This window comes from Camellia sinensis, chromosome 1, assembly GCF_055761805.1.
Source record: "Camellia sinensis isolate YWXY chromosome 1, ASM5576180v1, whole genome shotgun sequence".
NCBI classification, from domain to species: Eukaryota; Viridiplantae; Streptophyta; class Magnoliopsida; order Ericales; family Theaceae; genus Camellia; species Camellia sinensis.
In genome coordinates, this window is record NC_138961.1 from 55,299,875 (window position 1) to 55,320,735 (window position 20,861).

Genomic DNA, 20,861 nt, shown 5'->3' on the forward strand with positions numbered 1-20,861 from the left:
AACGAGGTACTTGCCCTTGGAGAAACTAGCATTAGCATTAATGATGGCATCCAGAAAATTGACACATTACTTTCACGACCACACCATAGTCGTCCTCACAGCCTTTCCACTAAAAGCTCTGTTTGAAAGGGCGAACTTTAGTGGGCGAATTTTGAAGTGGGCAGTAGAGTTGGGACAATTCGACATCAAGTTCCAACCCAAGACCGCAATAAAAGCCCAATCTTTGGCAGACTTCGTCGCAGAGTTTACTCCTGGAAGTCATCATATCTGCCCAGTCGACCTAACTGACTTAACCGAACTAGGGACGGAAGTTGACGCCGGAATAGCGCAACCCCTAGTAGAAGGTAATCAATCAAGCACCAAGGCAGACCATACTAAGGACAACAAGGAAGAGACAAACAAAGGCTCACCAACAGTTCAAACAGAGGACAAAGGACAGACAGCCAACATGGACCTCGAAGAAAACACTATTCTTGACCTCACGACATCGTCTGATCCTTCCACTTGCTGGAAACTATTCGTTGGAGAGATGTGGAAGCTCTTTGTGGATGGAGCATCCAACCGACATGGTGCAGGGCTTGGCATAGTCCTCATCTCTCCAGACGGCCTGGTTATAGAGCAAGCAATCAACCTTGGCTTCCCAGCATCCAACAACGAAGCGGAGTATGAGGCGCTTCTCGCAGGACTCAAGTCAGCACACATCATGAAAGCAACCGAAATACTGGTATACAGTGACTCTCTGCTGGTGGTAAACCAAATTTCTGGCGAATACGAAGCAAAGGACGACAGAATGGCCAAGTACCAAGAGTTAGTCAGAACGGAGATCAAGAAGTTTGATGTGGTAAGGATAGAACAAATTGGCAGGGAGGAAAACAACCGAGCGGACGAGCTAGCAGGCCTTGCCTCAATGGCAGACACATCAATCCCTCATCCATTACTCATCGACTTCTTACCAAGACCAAGCATAGAAGACCCCGAAGCAGAAGAAGTATGTTGCGCAGAATTAGGCCCTTCTTGGATGGATCCCATCATCCTATTCCTAAAAAACGGCATCCTACCAGAAGAGAAAAAAGAAGCCAACAGAATAAGGGCAAAGTCGCAGCGGTTTTGGCTATCTCCATCTTTGGCATTATACAAGAAGTCGTTCTCTGGGCCTTACCTCAAGTGCGTTCATCCCAGCAAAGTAGAAGCATTCCTGTTCGAAATACATGAAGGGGTATGTGGAAGTCATCAAGGGGGAAGGTCGCTCGCTTACAGGGCTATTTCACAAGGATATTGGTGGCCATATATGCAAGCAGACTCAGAGAAATATGTGAAGAAGTGTGAAAAATGCCAGAAATTCGCGCACCAAATACATCAACCAGCAAGAGAACTCCTACCCTTAACTAGCCCATGGCCTTTCGCAATGTGGGGCTTAGACATAGTAGGACCACTTCCAACAGCACCCGGGGGCAGAAAATTCTTTCTCGCAGCAACAGACTACTTCACAAAGTGGGTGGAAGCAGAAGCATTGGCGTCAATCAAAGAAAAAGATGTGAAAAAGTTTGTTTGGCAGAATATTATCACTCGGTTTGGCATACCAAAAGCACTGATCTCAGACAATGGAACTCAGTTCGACGGCAGAATCTTTAGAAACTTTTGTGAAGAATACAAGATAGAGTTCTACAATTCCACACCGGCATATCCTCAAGCAAATGGGCAGGCCGAAGCATCAAATAAAGTCGTCTTGGATGGACTAAAGAAAAGGCTAGAGAAAGCAAAAGGCAAGTGGGCAGATGAACTTCCTCACGTCTTATGGGCTTACCGCACCACGCCTCGGCGATCAACTGGAGAAACACCATTCTCCTTAGCCTATGGCATGGAAGCAGTAATCCCACTAGAAGTTGGCCTCCCCACAATTCGAAGCGAAAATTTTGATCCAGACCTAAATGGAGAAGCCATAGCCTTAGAACTCAACCTTGCAGAAGAAAGAAGAGAAAGAGCGTTAGTCCACATCGCCTCATACCAACGAGAGTTAATCAGAAAATACAGCAAAAAGGTGCATCCAAGGTAATTCAAGATTGGGGATTGGGTACTACGCAAAGTAATGGGAAACACCTTGATCCCAGGAGACGGCAAGTTAGGACCAAATTAGGAAGGTCCTTATAAGGTGGTTGGGTTAGCAGGCAAAGGGGCATACCACCTAGAAGACAAGGATGGCAAGGCAATCCCTAGGCCATGGAATACGGCCAATCTCAAGTTATTTTACTTTTAGCCTCTCTTTTTCAAACATATGTACTTTTCTCTTCCTTCAATAAAATAAGAAATTCTTTTTAGCACGAATTATTCTTTGTAAAAGTTAGCTTGAAAGACTAAGTATATTACAAGCATTCTATTCTAAGTTAGCTGGAAAAACTAACTTCGAGGTTGGCTGGATTAAACCAACACCCTTCCTAAGCCCAGGATAAGGATCCAGGCTGCAGGACATTTGGTTGGAATAACCAAATATTATAAATTAGCTGGAAAAACTAACTTCAATAGTTGGCTGGAATAAACCAACACTTGTTACTCTTCAGCCGAAGTAAGTGTATGGCTGAAGAGTGGTTGGCTGGAATAAACCAACACTTGTTACTCTTCAGCCGAAGTAAGTGTATGGCTGAAGAGTGGTTGGCTGGAATAAACCAACTCTTGTTACTCTTCGGCCGAAGTAAGTGTATGGCTGAAGAGTGGTTGGCTGGAATAAACCAACACTTGTTACTCTTCAGCCGAAGTAAGTGTATGGCTGAAGAGTGGTTGGCTGGAATAAACCAACTCTTGTTACTCTTCGGCCGAAGTAAGTGTATGGCTGAAGAGTGGTTGGCTGGAATAAACCAACACTTGTTACTCTTCAGCCGAAGTAAGTGAATGGCTGAAGAGTGGTTGGCTGGAATAAACCAACACTTGTTACTCTTCAGCCGAAGTAAGTGTATGGCTGAAGAGTGGTTGGCTGGAATAAACCAACACTTGTTACTCTTCAGCCGAAGTAGGTGTATGGCTGAAGAGTAGTTGGCTGGAATGAACCAACACTTTGTACTCCTCAGCCGAAGTGATTATATCGGCTAAGGAGTGGTTGGCTAGTAAGTATAGTTTAAAAAGACAAAAATGGAATAACAGTTGGACTAATAGAAGACATTACAAAGCACAGGCATACACATCAAAACCGGAGTAAGAGTTGCGTAAAATTTTCATTCAGAAAAAAGTCATTACAAGGGGGCTTAGTTCGGTTACAAAGAAAACAAAAAGTACAAAGTCAGGAAAAAAGATCTTCGATCTCGGCATCGAAGGCAGCATCGGCATCAACCTGAAGACCGGATTCAGGAGCAAGGACGTTTTCAGCAGGAAGAATGGTTTCGGCCGGAGCCACGGTTTCACTTGGTTGATCAATAGTTGGACCTTCCACCACGGGCTCCGACCGAACTACCTCATCTGCATTCACAACCGAAGTATCCTCAGGGGCAGAGTCTTCATCAGTGTCTTCATCATCTGAGCCCTCAAGGAACTGCTGTTGCATGGCCTTGGCATACTCCATCAGGGAGTTCGGTATAAAGTAGGCTGGAGGGTTGAAAACCTCGGTCTGAGGATCATGACCGAGCTGCTCAACGGCTCCCCTCCAGCCGCACTTAAAGAACAGCTCCTTGGCAGCATTGCATTGTTGGGCATAAGCATCCTCTGCCCTCTTGAAGCCTTGTTTGTCAGCCTCCTTTACCTTCTCCTTTATTTCGGCATCCTTCTTTCTTTCGAGCTTCACCAGCTCGCGCAGGTATTTGTCCTTAAGAGCTATGGCAGTCTTCTGCCTTTCTGCCTCAGCCGAACTAACTAGTCCGGTCAGCCTGCTGTTCTCAGCTTGAAGCTCGGCCATTTGCTTCTTGATTTCTTCTACTTCGGCCGACTTCACTTCGGCTTCTGCAACAGCATCCCTTGCAGTTTGTCTGAGTTCCAGCACCTTCTTGTGAGTATGGTAGTTTTTTTGAATTGCCTGGCAAAAGACGAGGACTTCTCATGAGCCGAGATAAAAGTTCACAAAATTATTAAGAAAAATGAACAGAGCGGCATACCAGGATCATGGACTTCGTTGCAGACCGAATGGACTTTAATTCGGTGTTTAGCTGCTTTCTGTGATGCTCCATATCCTTGGGGAGGCACACTCCCTTAGCCAGGTTAAAGGCCAACTCGTGATCTTTCTCGGCGACAACCGAATCAGCATCCTCGACATCTCGGTTTTTAAAAGTCAATTTTGGTACCCAACGGGTGGCAGTTCGGTTGGTAGGTTCCGGTTGGGGGCTCGGTGGCAAGATTGGTGGAGTAACAGTCTCATCTTCATCAACCAAATTTGGTTCGGACTCGCTGGTTCGGGTGCGCTTGGTGCGGCGCGATGAAGACGGTTGTTGAGTGGGGAGGGCCACGACGGCAGGCTGCGTTTGGCTTGGTGACGGTACTTCGGCCCTACTTGTTTCGGTCAGAAGCACCCTCACTCTGCTCTTCTTGGCCATTTCCTCTTCGGCAGTCAAAGGAACTAATCTTATTTGCGGCAAGTTTGGGTCCGGCTCTGGTGCTTCCTCAAGTAGGAAATCGGTTACTCTTGCTTTTCGGCGCCCGCTATATCGGTACGTCGGTTCAAAATTTAGAAGCTTGGCCCAACTTCTTTCTTTAATCCGTAGCGCGGCTCGCAAAATTGCAAGGTTTGGATAACTATACAAGGAGTGGAGATGGGCGAAGTCTGCAAGAAAGAGAAGTGTTAGTTCGGCTATTAACTAGCAAAAACCGAAATAAAATACAAATAAGAAGACCGAAGTCAGATTACCAGGCTCTCCCTTCTTCCAATTTATAGGTCGGCCAGGAATTTGGGCTTGAAAATCCTCGAAATTCCCAGAGACCCAGAAGAAGTCATCATCATTAAGGTCTTTGTCCGGTGTGTGCTTAACAATCTTCTCTCGGCGGCGGCGGATCCTAAGGTAGTAGACCCACCCAGCATCTTTCGAGCCGATGGAATATTGATGGAATATTTCGGCTAAGCCGAGGTTTAAACCAGTTTGGTGGTTTAGTGCGGCTATTCCCATAATAATACGGTATGTATTGGTGGACAGTTGGGTAGGGCATAACCTAGTTTGCCTAAGGAACTCACAGATCAACGGTTGTACGGGAAACCGTAGTCCGGTTTCTATTATGGATTGAAGGGTAAAGGGGACGAAGCCTTCGTTATCCCAGGGTGTGATGTCTTTTTCGGCCAAAGTCAAATGGACGTCATCCGGTATGTCATAGTCCTTCCTGAATTCAGCCATCCCACCAGGGGTCTCAACTAAATACCTATACTTACCCATTTGTTGTATAATTTAACGAATAAGTTATTTCGGTGCGATAATCGTGCTCAGAAGCTCGGTTGAGCGCACGCAGGAGTGCCTGGGTAACCTAAGTCTGCAAAGTAAAAAACAGAGGGGGTTAAAGCACTGATCAATGGACCGTGCTACAATTTGCAAGCAAGGTATAAAAGCCCTACTTCGGCCTCAAAGAACTGGTTCTTTCATCTGAAGGTCTGGTAGCTCGGTTGGAGCAGGTTGTTCGATAGACCGGTTTAACGTCTAGGGGCAGCTTTCTGAGTTCGGTCTAAAAAACTAAGAAAGCTGGTTTAGTCCAGAGGCCTAAATCGGTTGCAGTGTGAGGAAAGTTACTTCGGTTGAGCCCCTAGGGGCGGCTTTCTAAGTTCGGTTTAAGAACTAAGAAAGCCGGCTTGGCCCCGAAAGCTTAGCTCGGTTAAAGACCGAAGTACCTAGTTCGGTATGTGCACGTTTGTTCGGTGATCTTATCTTGGCTAGAGTGGTTCGGAAGAAACTACTGATATTCCTACAAGTTCTAGTTCGGTTATTGACTGAAGTGATCTACCAATATTGGACAAACAGTATCCTAGTCCGGTTGCTATGTGATTTTGGATCTAAGGCTGGTTTTCTACATAATAGTTCATACATACATGGGGTTCTACTGGTTTCTTCATAAAAGTAAAAAAGCAAAGCAGACAAATGGAGAAAAATGTTTGCAAAAAGCATACAAAACAGAAACGGATGGTAAAACAAATAAAAAAGAGCAAGAAGGGTAGGCTTACTTACCAGATTGGAGAACAAGAAGCTGAAGATGGAGCAGTAGCAGCGATGAAGAGCACAGATTTGGAAGCAAAAGAAATGAAGACAGAGAGAGAAGGTAGGGTATGTGAATACAGGTGAATGATTCAGTAAGGAAGGGGTGTTTTGTGAAATATGAGAGAGGGATGAGGAAAGAAAAAAGCGGGAACTGTTTCAAATTCACGAAGCACGAAGACGGCGTGACAGCCGTCCTTAGCCAACCAAAACATGCCACGTGTCATAAGAATGGGAAGCGTTACAGACACTATGATTGAAGAGACGTTTTTGACCGGACAAAATAGGGCCCGGAGTAAAATTAGCTCGGCTTAAAAGTTCAAGGGTTTTTAGCTCGGCTGAAAAAGCTTAATAAACTCTAGCTCGGCTAATAGACTGGTAATCCCAATCATGTTGCGCAGATGGAATTAAGGGGCAATTGAGAGGGTAATTTTTGGGAAAAATTGGGCCGAGCTTCGAGTTGGGCTTTGAGGCCCAAAACGCAAAGGACTAAGTAAAAAGGTCGTAATGGATACTCCGGCCTAGGGGGCAAGGTTACTTCGGCCCAAGGAGGTGAGATTACTCCGGTCCGGAGGCAACTCGGAGTCAGGCCGATCTCAGAGTTAGTCCGGTCGCAGTATGTTCTGGGAAGGCCGGTTTCTGAATTAGTCCGGTCGTGACATACAATGGTTAGGTCGGTCAGAACTTGTTACTTGGAAGTTTGATCTAAGCACACCAAGGTTGAACAGGGGCAGCCGAAGTAAGGAGTTAGAGGAGAAGACCGAGCTAAGGATAATTCGGCCCTCTGTGGCTCGGTATAGCCAATTTTACTTCGGTCAAATGGAAGTTCGGCCATAAAGAAAACCATCCCACTTGGTTTAAGCAGTGGGGGAGGGTGTAAAAGGATAAGCATTATCCTTAGGAGAATGAATCCTAGGAGGACTCTGCATGGAGAAGTACAAGTCCTACTAGGATTGCGCCACGGGAAACTTATAAAAGCCCACAAGCATCACCTTGAAGGAGGTAATTGAACGTAATTCTTTCTGAGAGCATAAAACTTTGTCTATTTGTCAAGCTTACTGACTTAGGCATCGGAGATGTTTCCGGCACACACCCGCCGGCTAGCTTACGTTTGTGTTTTCAGGTGACAAAGCGACGTCGTACGGAGAAGCGTGGACTTGGTCAACAGGATTATACGAGGAGAATTATTTCCTTCCCGTACAATACCCATTAATTCTCAAAGGAAAATATTACAAGTTTTAAATTTTTCATTAAATAAATAATCAAATATTGTACATGTGTGTAATGGTCTTGGACACCGCTACATGATGTCCCATGTATGGTATAATTGGTAAAGGTGTGGAATTTACAATTTTATATTAGATGATCGATGAATATTAAAAAATATGGTGATTTGTGATTATTAGAGACATAATCACATGGTGTCTCTTGACCAAGAAATAATTTTTCATGCCCAATAGTATTATTATTGATAAAATGAATAAAATTTATGATTTTGTGTTGAATTATAAGAAAATAAGAGAAGATATAATGTTTGATAATTGACAGGAGATATTGCGTGATGGCATCCTAGATCACTCAATAATTTTTCATGACATGAGAATGTTGATACGCTGTACTACCGCCCTTGAAGGTCTGGATAGCCAATTAGACCTTTTAATTTGGTCTATTGTGCGTCTATTTTCACAATTTAAATAGTTTAGTTTGACTGGGCAATTTGTTTATATAGAAAAATTAAATTTATTAAATATCAATTTTTTTGATTAAATTTTATTTGTTTAAAAAAATAAATAAATTATTTACTTTTAAAATTATACTATTCGTTAATTATTTTTCAAATGGATGAGATCAGTAATTTAAAATATAATGGGATTTTTATTAATAAATCCCATTTAGAAGTGTTGTAACCCAAGAAGTTCATGAAGAAATTTTTTAACTTACTTATGCCTCCTTTGGGAACAGGCTAACTTTTTGGCTATTTGGTTAAAATATGAGCTAAAAAAAACTAGTATGTTTGGGATGACTTTTTGGCTTTTTACGAAAAGATATGCAAAAAGGAGAGAGAAAAAAGAATCTTTGACTTTTTTATATGGGTTGTTGGTTTTTTGAATTTTTTAGTAACTTTTTAACTTTTTGGTTAAACCGGTCCTTCCCAAACGAGATGTATGTATACTTTTATTCCAATAAGTCCTTTTTTTTTTTGTTTACACTATTTTCTTAGACTCTTATATCCTTATATTGATATTTAATGTTACTATACCCTAAACCAAAAAAGTTCCATTTTCATCAAACTTTAATGTTGATATTTAATGTCCCTAAGTGCTAAACCAAAAAAGCTCCTTTTCATCAAACTTATTAAAAAATTTGATTATCTTATAAAATGGACAGGTTTCCGGAAAGTTCTTTATTGGCTTCAACGCCCTGAGAATTCTCTCTTATCTGATGTGAACGTTCACAACATCTTTTAAAAAAATTCTCTCTCATCTAATGTAGTGATATGAACGTTCATAACATGTGAACATTCTTATGTTTAAGCAATGATATTATATTATTTTCTCCCCTTTTGTGATTGTGCTTGCTATTAGTGTTGATGGTGTTCAAAGGATGTGAACCCTCTGTTTTTTTTTTTTTTTTCAAAAAATAATGGAGTGATTTGATATATTATTGTCTATGTGTGTAGTCAGTGTTTTGATGTGAGCATTCACATCATCTGTGCATTCTTATTCACATCATGTTTGATTATCCAAAAAAAAAAAATAGTAGTGTGTGATTAATGCATTGTTGATGTTGTCATGTTTTTGTACTTTCTCTTTCATCTTATGTGAACCTTCACAACACCTTTCCAGAAAATTCTCTCTTATCTAATGTAATGATGTGAACGTTCACAACATGTGAACATTCTTAATTTTAAGCAGCGATAATATATTATTTTTCTCTTTTTGTGATTGTGGTTGCTATTGGTGTTGATGGTGTTCAAAGGATGTGAACCTTTTTTTTTTTTTTCCAAAAAATAATGAAATGGTGGTTTGATATATTATTGTCTATGTATGTAGCTAGTGTTGTGATGTGAACATTCACATCATATGTACATTATTATTCACATCATGTTTGATTACCCAAAAAAAATAATGGTGTGTGGTTAATGTATTGTTGAAGCTGTCATATTTTTGTACTTTGTAAGCTACAATGTGAACATTAACATCATTCTTATATTCAAAACAGGGGTTGTTAATGTGAACCTCGATGTTACCATTGTGGACATTAACATTTGTATGTGGACATAATATGAAGATTACCATTGAAAAGTATCCATTCCTACTTAATATTGTCCATTTTTTTGCCCAATATGAACTTTCACACGTCACTATGATCATATTAATATAACACTGTGAACATTAACATTTATATGTGGATATAACATAAAGATTACCATTGAAAAGTATCTATTTCTACTTAATATTATCTATTTTTTTTGCCCCAATGCGAACTTTCACACATGTCACCATGATCATGATGTCTTTATCTATATTCCAAAATCCATGTGAACATTCACATTCGTATGTTTTATTATGAATATTCAAATCATGTAATTGACAACACAATGACTATGGACACCCATTTTTGACCGCCTTTAAGACTTGGGCGTTACTGATGGTTTACTTGGTGTTGAAAGCTATGCAGTGCAAAGGTTCGGTTTCTTCGGCAAGAGGAGAGTCAAATCCCAACCTTACACCTCGTTTTGGACCAAAGCTATTTTGAATGGTTTTTAGACCTTAAAACCCTCTCTTTCAAAACATTTTTGAAACAAAGTTCCTACGATGCTCCGAGGCTCGCATTTCGTTAAATGTTGCATTTTTCGGTAAACCGAGCAAGGACAAAGTGAAAATGAATGAAAGAGAGATAAAATCTCTGAAAAATCTTTCAAAACACCTTGTTTAGGGGTTTGGAGTTGAAGAAAATGAGAAAGAAGAGTAGAAAACTAGTTTGGGAGAAGTTTGGCACCAATCCGATTGGATTGAAACTGCGCGGCTTCACCAAAACAAGCATAACTTTTTGCACAGTTGGAATTTGATGCAAGGCTGGTGCCATTGGAAAGCTAACTTCTGGGGCTTGAATTTGGACACCTGGCCGACCACTTTTGGCCTTGCCAGCCATTGGCCGACCACTTTTCTTTTTGAGAGACCACTTTTTGTCTTGAAAAATCAGAAAAAGTAGCTGGCCGACTAGTAAAAGTAGCTGGCCGACCACTTCAACTGGTCGGCCACTTTTATCACATTTTTGGAGATACTTTCCTCCAGCTGGCATAGCTGAAGGGCACCAGAACCGTCCTCTATACACGTGTATGGAGGGATGGCCTTGAAGCTTAGCTTCCTTGAGAAGCTTTAGCTTTTGGTTCTCTATAAGAGGGAGGCTCCTCCTCCCTCCTCTAGGTTCAGAAAATTGGCTTGAGAGTTATACATATAGCTTTGTCTCTATATTGCTCTTCTTCTTTATTTTTGTGCCTTAAAGTGTAATTTTGTCTTACTTCAACACAAAAACACATACTCAAACACCATCCTTTGCTTAGGAGCTGGTTTTGGTGTTCTTGGGTTGGTTTGAGCTTGAAAAACCTGCTAGAGTTGCAGCCTTGAAGAGGGTCATCAAGGGTGAGTTTTTAACTCTTAAAACCCCCGTTTTTGCTTAAGATTTTAGCCCAACTTGCATGCTGTTTTAAGCTTAACTCTTAACTGAAAAAAGTTTTGTTTTTACATGATTAAAAAGTTTGTTTAAGGTCATTTTTTCATTGGGGGTGATCTACCCTCTCTTAGGCCTTGTTAGGTCTTGTTTTGAGCCATCCCTTTAGGCTCTTGTTGTAGCCTTTATATGACCTTTCTACCACTGAAATCCAGAGGATTTTCAGTGGTGGAAAGGTGGTTTTGGAGTCCTAAATAGAAGAGGGTCATCCCCTCTCCTTGTGTGTTGTTTACTTATCTTGAATGCCTCATGTGTGAGCATGTTTGTTAAGCTTGTGTTGGCTTGTTCTTAGCATGTATTTGTAGTTATTTTGCTGAGGCTTACCACTATTTTTGCTTGCTTTGGTCACTCCATGCGTGCCTAATACACTTGTAGTGTAAATCACACAAACTAGTCTTGTATGCTTCATGAAGTAGGATGTCATTCTAGCTTATGTTGAGTTCATTTCAGCATGTTCTTGTGCTTATTTTGCCATGTCATACCTCTGTTAGGGTTTGGTTTGGTTGGCCTTTGCATGCTCCTTGCACTTGTAGTGCAATTTCATGAAATAGCCTAACATGCATCATGTTGTAACATGTCATTTTAGCATGCTTTTGGCTTAACTTCATGAAGTTTTTGTCCATATTTTAACATGCTTTAGCTCTGATTTCGGTTGTTTTGGCCATGCATGACTTGCTTTGTATAGCTATAGTGCATTCTAGCTTGTTAGCTTTGTGCATCAAGTCCATTAGCTTGCTTTACTTGGACTATTTGAATGATTTGGCATCATTTGTTATGTTATTTCAGTCCATGTTTCATGCTCATGCACTTGCATTTATCACTTATTCAATGCGTTGGAGGGGTTTGCCCCTTTATGCCTTTACATGAACCATTGTGTATGCCTTCATGCCTTAGCTTGCAAGCCATCATTTCAATATGTTTTTGGGGTTATTATGCCATGATATAACTCTGATTTTTGTTGCTTAAGTCATTCCATGCTTGGTCTTAATAGGTGTAGTGTAATCCACCTTATTGGCCTTGAATGCATCATGCCTCATGCCCCTCATGCTAGCTTATTTTGGCTTCCTTCCATGCATGTTTTATGCTTATTTTAACGTATTCTAGGACTGTTTTGGGTTGCATTGATCACATGCTTCATGTCTTGCATACTTGTAGTACAAGTTCTCTTGCTTGCTTCAAGCTTTGAGCACCATTGCATGCTTCATTTATGTTGTGTACATGATTTGGCATCATCTAATATGACATTTCAGAGCTTTTAGCATTGCCATGTTCCCACTTCATTCACTCTTTAAGTGTCTTTGAGTGTTGTGCATTGTTACCTAGTTTATGGCTTAGCTTGTATGCTTGCATGCCTAGGTCTTTGAGCCCTCATCTCAGCATGTTTTGGTCCATGTTTAGACCTACTTGAGCTCTGTTTGTGGTTGGTTTATACATATTTGCCATGTATTACATGACTCTTTCGTAGTCCTCTTTATTAGCTTTCATGCTTTAGGACCTTTGCATGCCATGCTTGCTTTGTTTGAATGATTTGGCATCATTTCATACCTTATTTCAGTGCACTTAGTGTTGTTACACTTCTGCATTTGTCACTCCTTGAGCCTTCTTGAGGGTTGTGCTCTTAGGCCTACTTGTGTGGCCAATGCATTGTGCATGCATACCTTGCCTTTTGTGCCTTATTTTCATCATTATGGCCACTGATTCGGGCATGACTGAGGTCTACCCCCTTTTGGTTTAAGTCCATTTAGCATGTTTATTTCCATGTTGTTCGCATGCTTATTGTTCATTACATTAAGTATGCCATCTTACATTGCATTGTGCATGCCATGTGGTTATTTGCATTGTGTATGCCAAGTTGTTTCTTTGCATTGAGTATGCATGTTCCTAACATTGCTAAGTTGCCCTTGTAACATTGCATTGTGCATGCATGCATTAGCATTGTTCGCATGTCATTAGCTTTGTTAAGTTGCTCATGTCACATTGCATTGAGCATGCCAAATTGTTGTTTGCATTGTGTATGCCATGTAGTTGCATTGTTGTTTGGATTAGGTGTTAATCCGAGCACGAGAAACAAGGGACGTTTTATACTTGAAGTGATGAAACATGCCTCAATTCTCGGTCACCGATGCTCTTGATCATACATGAAAGAGTTTTAGGCCTTATGTGTTTACTTGTCCATTCATTTTATATTGAATTGTGCAACTTCTCCTCTCGGCCATCATGCATTGAAATGTGCGATTGGTGGCCCGAGGGTCAAAAACCGCACTCCCTTGAGTTCATGACATGATAGGGAGAGTGGTTGTGCACACATATCTTGCAAATACATTGCCATGCCTTTTCTTGCTTTTTGTTGCAGCAAATTGCAGTTCAGTAGCAACAACTGGTCGGCCAGCCAGAAAAACTAGTTGGTCGACCACTTTTTCTAGCTTTCAACAAAGAAAGTGGTCAGCAGATGGCTGCAGAGACCAAAAGTGGTCGGCCACCCTTCCACAGGACTCCCAAGGTGAAGTTTCAGCTTTCTGGAGCTTGGTGCAGTGTTCTGAGAACAAATGAAAATAGAGGCAAATTGGGGCATCGCATTAGATTTCCAAACGAGGCGACCAGGCATGCATGCATTCCTCTCCCTCTGAAGCTCTTGTTTTATTGCTTTCCTTAGCTGCCATGCTTAGATAGCTAGCTTACGCTATGGTTTGTACCTTTAATAGTTAATGCGTTAGCTATTTCAATTTGTTTTGTAATAATTAGTTAACTAGGATTAGTTAGTTAGTTTGTTTTGTAATAATTAGTTTAATTAGCTTAGATTAGCTAGTTAGCTTCGTATTTGGTCCCTCCCTCGAGAGGGCACACTGTTGTAATAAGCATACGTGTGTGTGATGCATGTCTTCCAACCCCCATTTCTTTCTCCCTTTTACTTAACCGCTTACGATGGTTAGTTTTGGGCATATTTCAATTAGCATACCTTATGCTTGCATATGTGCATTCATTCATCTGTATTGCATGCACCGGGCTCAGCGCTTCATACTAATTACATTGTATTTTCAATACACTTACTTAAATACGTATTCAATAGCATGTTACCAAGTTGCATTTCACATGACATTCTAAGTAGCTAAGCCTATCTTAGTTGCATTCTTGCATGTGTTGCATTAGCCATCTTAACATGAACTAGGATTATGCATGATTTCTAACTAGTTTTTTGTTTTGGCTTGGAGTACACTGTGAGTGTTTACGCTTTAGTATACTGCATGTGTGTTATTGACTGCCATGAAAGCATGCTTGCCATGAGGCTAACTACTTATGTGATATAACTGCTTGAATGCCTGTGGGTGAAGGTTAGATTACTTGAATTGGAACAATTCATCAAATCCCGAATTTAGCCTACTTGCGAGTAGCAAACTTCAAACCATTTTCACAAACAAACATGCAATGTTTTGTTCTAAATTAGGCGATTTAGTCTATACTTGTATGCTGTGCGCATCACGTAGTAAGATTAGCTAATTAACCGGAATAAGAACACATGTGTTTTCAAAAATAAAATATCATACTTAGTACAGGCCGATCTTTGATCGGGCGAGCGGGGGTGCTCATTGCATGACCTTCCTCTCACGTACCCACGTTCCCGAGCCGAGGCAACTTTGGTGATGACGGACACGTGGCCTTAGGCACGAGTCAGGGCTTCCTAAATTCTCCCAAAATAAAATATTTAGGTGGCGACTCTGTATCTGGCAAAGCAGTTCATGTTTGGCACTTCTTTCAAAAAATCAGTTTTCCAAAAAAATGATTTGCCGGATTTGGACTCTTTAGTGATTTATCGGTCTTACATCGCACATTGTAAGATTAGATTCAGAACTGTGACATTGAGTCCGAACTGTAGTAGCTCAGAACAAAGCGAGATTCGCGCCGCCTCGTCGCGTGCGCGGATGTCGGGGAGTTCGCCAGGAGCGCGTCTACAATGACAAAAATTTATTTTCAAAATAATGTGAATATAATGACAGTCAACATCCTGATATATGAGAACTACCAAAACATAATGACAATCAACATTAAATATCAACATTAATAGGGACATGAGAGATTGAGGATATTTTGGTCTTCTTACCTCAAATATGATCTAATGGAATAGTCAAAAACAATATGATGTTTTTTTTTAATCAAAACCTTAGAAAGGGGATGGAATAAAATCCTTAGAAAGGAGATTTATCAAAAAAGCTCCCGAAGATAAATTACATCAAATTGACGAATTTGTTTTTGTTTTTGTTTTGTTTTTTTTTTTTGGTCGACGACCAAATCTAGTGATATGTTTGTATATATATATATTGAAAAGTAGGAAAATTATTTAATAATCCTGGAACATCACATTGCCATATTTCAAGTCAATTACCAATTACTTAGCCCCATGTTGTTCTTCCATCCCCAACATAAATTGTGAACCCCTACCACTCTCTACTAATTAAAATCTTATGGAGCACCACGTATCCATACTCCAAAAATACTGAATAAGCACCCAAAAAAAGCATGCGTCTATGAAGGAGTTTGATGAAAAATTCCAAAAGTAGCGTCTAATCTGACATTTTCTGGCCAAAAGTAAAATTTTGTTATGGGACTTTTTGTAGCAGATTTTTATTTTAACATCTCTCGTATTAAATTTTTATAAGATAAAAAATAAGAAATTTGTATATATAGTTTTATATATGACGAGAAAAAAAAATAATTTATGAATTTTTTAAACGTAAATTGTCTTACACTTTATGTAGGGGTGTAAATTTTGCCTGGCTCACCCGGGCCCGAGCTGGAGTTGACCCATGTCGAGCCTCACGGGCTCCCGCCAAAATTCAGGTTGGGTTGGCCTACGGGCCAGAAAATTAGTCTCAAGCCCAAGGGGTATTCGGGTATTGGGTTGGTCGGTGGGCTGGGCCTAGGCTCGGGCTTGGGGCCAGCTTGGGCAGACTTGAACAATTTTTTTTGTTTTTTTTTTAATTTTTTTTTACCAAAATTTTATTATTTTTCACTAAAACAAAACTAGGCCTCGGGCCAGGCCTTGAATGTGTCTTAAGCGAGCCGATGGGCCGGGCCCACGGGCCGGGTCAGGCTGAACTTCAAAATGATGACCTAGGCCCTGGCCCAAGGTCTCGAGCTGGGCTCAGGCCTGGGCCCTAACGGGCCTAAACGAACCGGGCCCACCCCAAACAGCGGGCGAGTTTCAAGCCGCCCACAAGCCATGAGCCATTTTTACACTCCTAACTTTATGATATATATATGTTACTTCTAAATTATTTTAGTTGCTTTTTAACCAACTAAATAATGAAAAATAAATAAAATAAAATATTATATTTTGCTGTGAAACAAACCTAGCCTTTAAGAAGTAAAAAATAGCACCAATATTTAGACTTTGTTTGGAAAGTGATTGAAAAAATTAAAAAATCTTTAGAAGTTATTATATTATTCTTTCTATTTTTTTACATTATTTTATTAAAAAAAAATAAAAATTAATTAAAATAATCAATTTTTTGTTCATGCAAAAAAAAAATATATATATACTTTTGAACTAAAACCCAAATTTTGACTAAAACTAGGAAATTTTGCATGATTTGTGGACGTGTCAAGGCAACAGTGCCTAAGTTGTGGAAATGTATTTGGAAAAATTTAACTTCTAAATCAGGAGATTGGGTGAGACTTAAAGGATCAAAAACCTCCTAGTTCTTGTTTTGCCTCAATTAAGAGGATTTAAAATCTCCATGGAGATTTTAATGTTAGAAAGAGAGATAAATAAAGGGAAATGAACACCAAAAAATATACTCTCATGAATTCATTGGATTGAACAAATAAAAGTATAAAAACAAGTTTGAAAACATTAGATTGAGTTACAAATGGAATTGAAACACAATTTAAGTCTCAAATTAATGCCTATGAAAGCCAAAAACAATTAATTTGATAAAGATGTCATGATCAAAAGTTAAAATCTATGGCAAAGATGCTTTCCAAGTTTAATCTTAAGAGGGTGTTTGATAATATGATTCAGCACTTAAAACTGAATTGATTAAGTGATAATCAATTAAGCTCGTTTGATAACTATAATTGATATTACTTAAAAATTTAAGTGTCTCTTAAAATGTAGGCTAAAGTGTAAAAAACAAATTAAATTATATAAAATTACTTAATTCTGAATGAATTTATTTATAAATATTGATATATACTATTATAAACTTACTACCACCACCACTACCACTATTACCACCACAACCACCAAGCCACCGCCACCACTATCACCATGCACTGCCATCACCATCGCCATCGCCATCACCACCACTACCACCACCACCATCATTACTGCTATCACTACCACCATTATGCCATCACTACCACTACTACCACCACCACCACCACCACTACTACCATTACCACTACCACCATCACTTCCTCTATCACTACCACCACCACCACCACCACCACCGCTATTACCATCACCTTCATCACCATTGTCATTATTGCCATGAACATCACCATCAATTTACTACTACTATCATCGCTACCACCACCATCACGCCACTGTCACCACAATCACTACCACCACCACCACCACTATGCCACTCCACTACCACCACCACTAGCATCAATATAAAAATTAAAATAAATAATTTAAAAATAATAAATTTCAAATTTTATATTACACATATCAAAAACTTATTTTTAATTCAGCATTTAAATTTTTATCAAATAACTTTTCAACTTAAAAAATTTAACATTCAATTTTTAATACTTAATTTTCAGTTTTTAGTTTTTAATTTTTAATTTTATCAAACACCACCTAAGTTGAACTAGGATTGAACTAAGAATAAATAGTACTGGGTTATGTATTAAGTTGTATTGAATGTTGGATTGATTGGAGTTTCTTTTATTTTCAATTCTTGTATATATAGATGCTGAAGCTAGGGGTGTGCAAAAATTTGATTAACCCGATCAAACTGATCAAACTGACCAAAGACGGTTTCAAAGGTGATTTGGGTTTGTTGCGGTTTTGAAATCTCAACCCGTTTACATTTCAATTTGGGTAACGGGTACAATGTCTACAAAATCGAGAAACCTGACCTGACTGAATTTTATATAAATAAATCATCTGTATACCTTTCCAATCGGCATGACCTTGTTAGCATAGTTGGTGATCCTTATCCTTCATCTACCGACACAGTCACTCTTTTATTCATTCAATGCATTTGAGACTTTTCATCTATGTCTCTTCCTTATCTCCCAATATTCATTCAATGCTTATGAGATTTTTCCTCTCTCTCTCTCTCTTTTGGTTTTTTTCCCTTATCTCTTTTATTGTTTTTTTTTCCCCACTTTATGGACTTTTCTTTCCATCACTAGTAGGGGTGTGCGCGGTGCGGGTCGGTGCGGTTTGAGAGAAAAATAGAAACCGTATGGCGGGTGGCGGATTGATAAAAGTGTCACTAGAATTTACCATTTTCCTTATCAAAAATCGGTGGTTCGGTTGGCAAATAATGGCGGATTTGCCTTGGCAGTTCGAGCGGATTGGCGGTTTATAAAAAATATAATTCAAATTACAAAACTTAAATCAAAGAGTAAAAAAAAGACGAGAGATACCGTGATGTTAAGCATCTTGCGAAGCTTTCTTCTGATGCAGCAAGTGTAGCAGCAACATGATAATATCAACGATTATGCCATCAGTTCATTACAAGCATCTGTGGAAGGTACAATGATCAAATACAATACATAATATTTCCCTCAAGCAGTAATGCAATACTATATTCTAAGGTATAGAACAACAAGCAAACTTAAGTAAAAAAGAATTTTTTGAATCTTATAAAACATGATTTAATAGCGGTGCGGGTCGGTGCGGTTTGGAAGAAAAATAGAAACCGGCGGATTGATAAAAGTGTCACTAGAATTTGCCGTTTTTCTTACCGAAAATCGGCGGTTCAATTGGCAAATAATAACGAATTTGCCTTGGCGGTGCGGTTCGGTGCGATTTTGGCTGTTTCGGCGGTTTCAGCGGTATTATGCACACCCCTAATCACTAGTCTCTTACAATGGTTGTCTCCCCTTATCAATCTCTCCTCTTTTGATTATCTCCATTAACTAACGTCATGGTGTCGTCGATATTTTTGTCGATCTCATCACCGTCGGACACTCTTCATCATCAACGAACACAAGTGGAAGGTAGAGCATTAGATTTGTAACTGTTATGTAGAGGGAAGAGAATTATTTTGGTACTCTCTTAGATTTGTAACTATTTTGGTTATTTTTTTTAAGATTTGTAACTATTGGGGTTGATTTCTTTATGATCTGTAAATATTTTGATAAGATCTCTTAGATTTGTAACTATTTTGACCTATATTAGATCTGTATGTGTGCAATTTTTTTTTTTGGTGAAATTATCATCCACTCGTACTGATATGTTCTTCACTGCACCCGACCAACATCGACCAGCAAATCGAAGATTTGTTTTGGTCGATTTTGAAGAAATAAGTGGTCAAGAATGGATGTGAAGTTTTCCAACCTGAGAGATTTGGTTTAGTTGACTGGCCAATAACAAACCCGATCCAAACTGCCCGTGCACACCCCTAGCTGAAGCCTCTTGAAAATCACAAACAACCTTTTGGAAATCATCAACAACCTCCTTGAAATCTCCATAAAATCCTAAAACTTGTTTGTTGGACAGCCTCCTCCTTCTATGCAAATGGTTGGTTTGTTCCTTAAAGATAGGGCTGACCAGATCCTCTTGAAAATATGAGCCGTTGGATGGTGGGTAGGGATCTTGGATGGATGACAAGTGTCTAATGCTTGGTTAAAGTGAAGCCTTTATTTTAAAAGCAACAATGATTTAGACCACTAAAAACTACACCACTAATAGCGCTAATGCATTGGGAATGGTAAAAAAAATAAAAAAATAAAAACAACGCATAGAAAGTGGGCGTGGTCCACTGTCACATCATTAGTGCTCCCTTCAGTGATCCCTTTTTAGTGTTCTCAAGCATTTTTCTTTTAAGAGTTGTTAAGGCTTTCAAATTTTAGTTGTTGGATGATATAGATAGTGAAAATTTAGATGATTATCATGTGTCGCATGACTAAGTCTTTGTGCCCAAATATCTCAAAATATGCTGAATAATCTCCTGCATGTGTTGATTTACTAATTTGCAGTAGGTTCAATTGTTCACATTTTTCTAGCCATTGGATTATAGGGATTTGGACTCCAAGTGTGATGGATAACTGACACATGTTGTAACCACCAGGCTAGATACCAAGATTGTAGTTATATGGTGGTTCAAAAATGGAGATAATGGTCAACAACAATTTCCTTAAAATATATATATATATATATATTACAATTAAGGATTTAAAAATAATATTACAATCACTGCATGCATCATCTACATATTACAATCACAGCATGTCTTATTCATATAAAATATTACAATCTGTGATTCTTAAATTATAAAAACAATTCAAACTACTAAAATTACAAATAGAGCAATAGTAGAGATTGTATGTCTTTGTATTGTTACATCTATATCTGTTTTTGAAAATAAAAACCAATAAGCTTATATTATTTTATTTATTTATTATATATAGAGTTAGATTTAAAAATTAAAAAATATAGACAAATAATATATTTATTTTTTTAATTTAAAAAATATATTCAAGTTAAAAATTATTTTTTAACAAAATATTTAAACTCTTTTTCAATTGAAAAAACAAATAGAATATCTAAACAAATTGAAAACATAAAATTTTATAAATTATTAGGGGTGCTCGCGGTTTAGTGATTAGGTTGCGGCTAAAGGAATTTTAAATCTGCCATCGGTCCAAAATTAGGCGGATTGAAAAAAATCAATTCGTAACCGTCTGTTCGTCATCACACATCCGTCTAAAATGTGACGGATCGATTTGATTCGATCAATTTGAACGAATCGATATATCCACTGTTCACCCCTAATAAACACAACTTCCTTATGGAAATATCCGTGT

General features: G+C 39.0%; 1 protein-coding gene across 1 annotated transcript; it reads right to left on the bottom strand.

Moving 5' to 3' along the window:
- Positions 1-3,168: 3,168 nt before the first annotated feature.
- Positions 3,169-5,336, bottom strand: LOC145797243 (uncharacterized). Its single transcript, XM_082883910.1, has 3 exons — positions 5,333-5,336; positions 4,074-4,735; positions 3,169-3,994 (listed from the first exon to the last, which is right to left on the bottom strand). The coding sequence occupies exons 1-3, from the start codon at positions 5,334-5,336 to the stop codon at positions 3,269-3,271; spliced, it is 1,392 nt and encodes a 463-aa protein (XP_082740036.1). The 3' UTR covers positions 3,169-3,268.
- Positions 5,337-20,861: the final 15,525 nt, after the last annotated feature.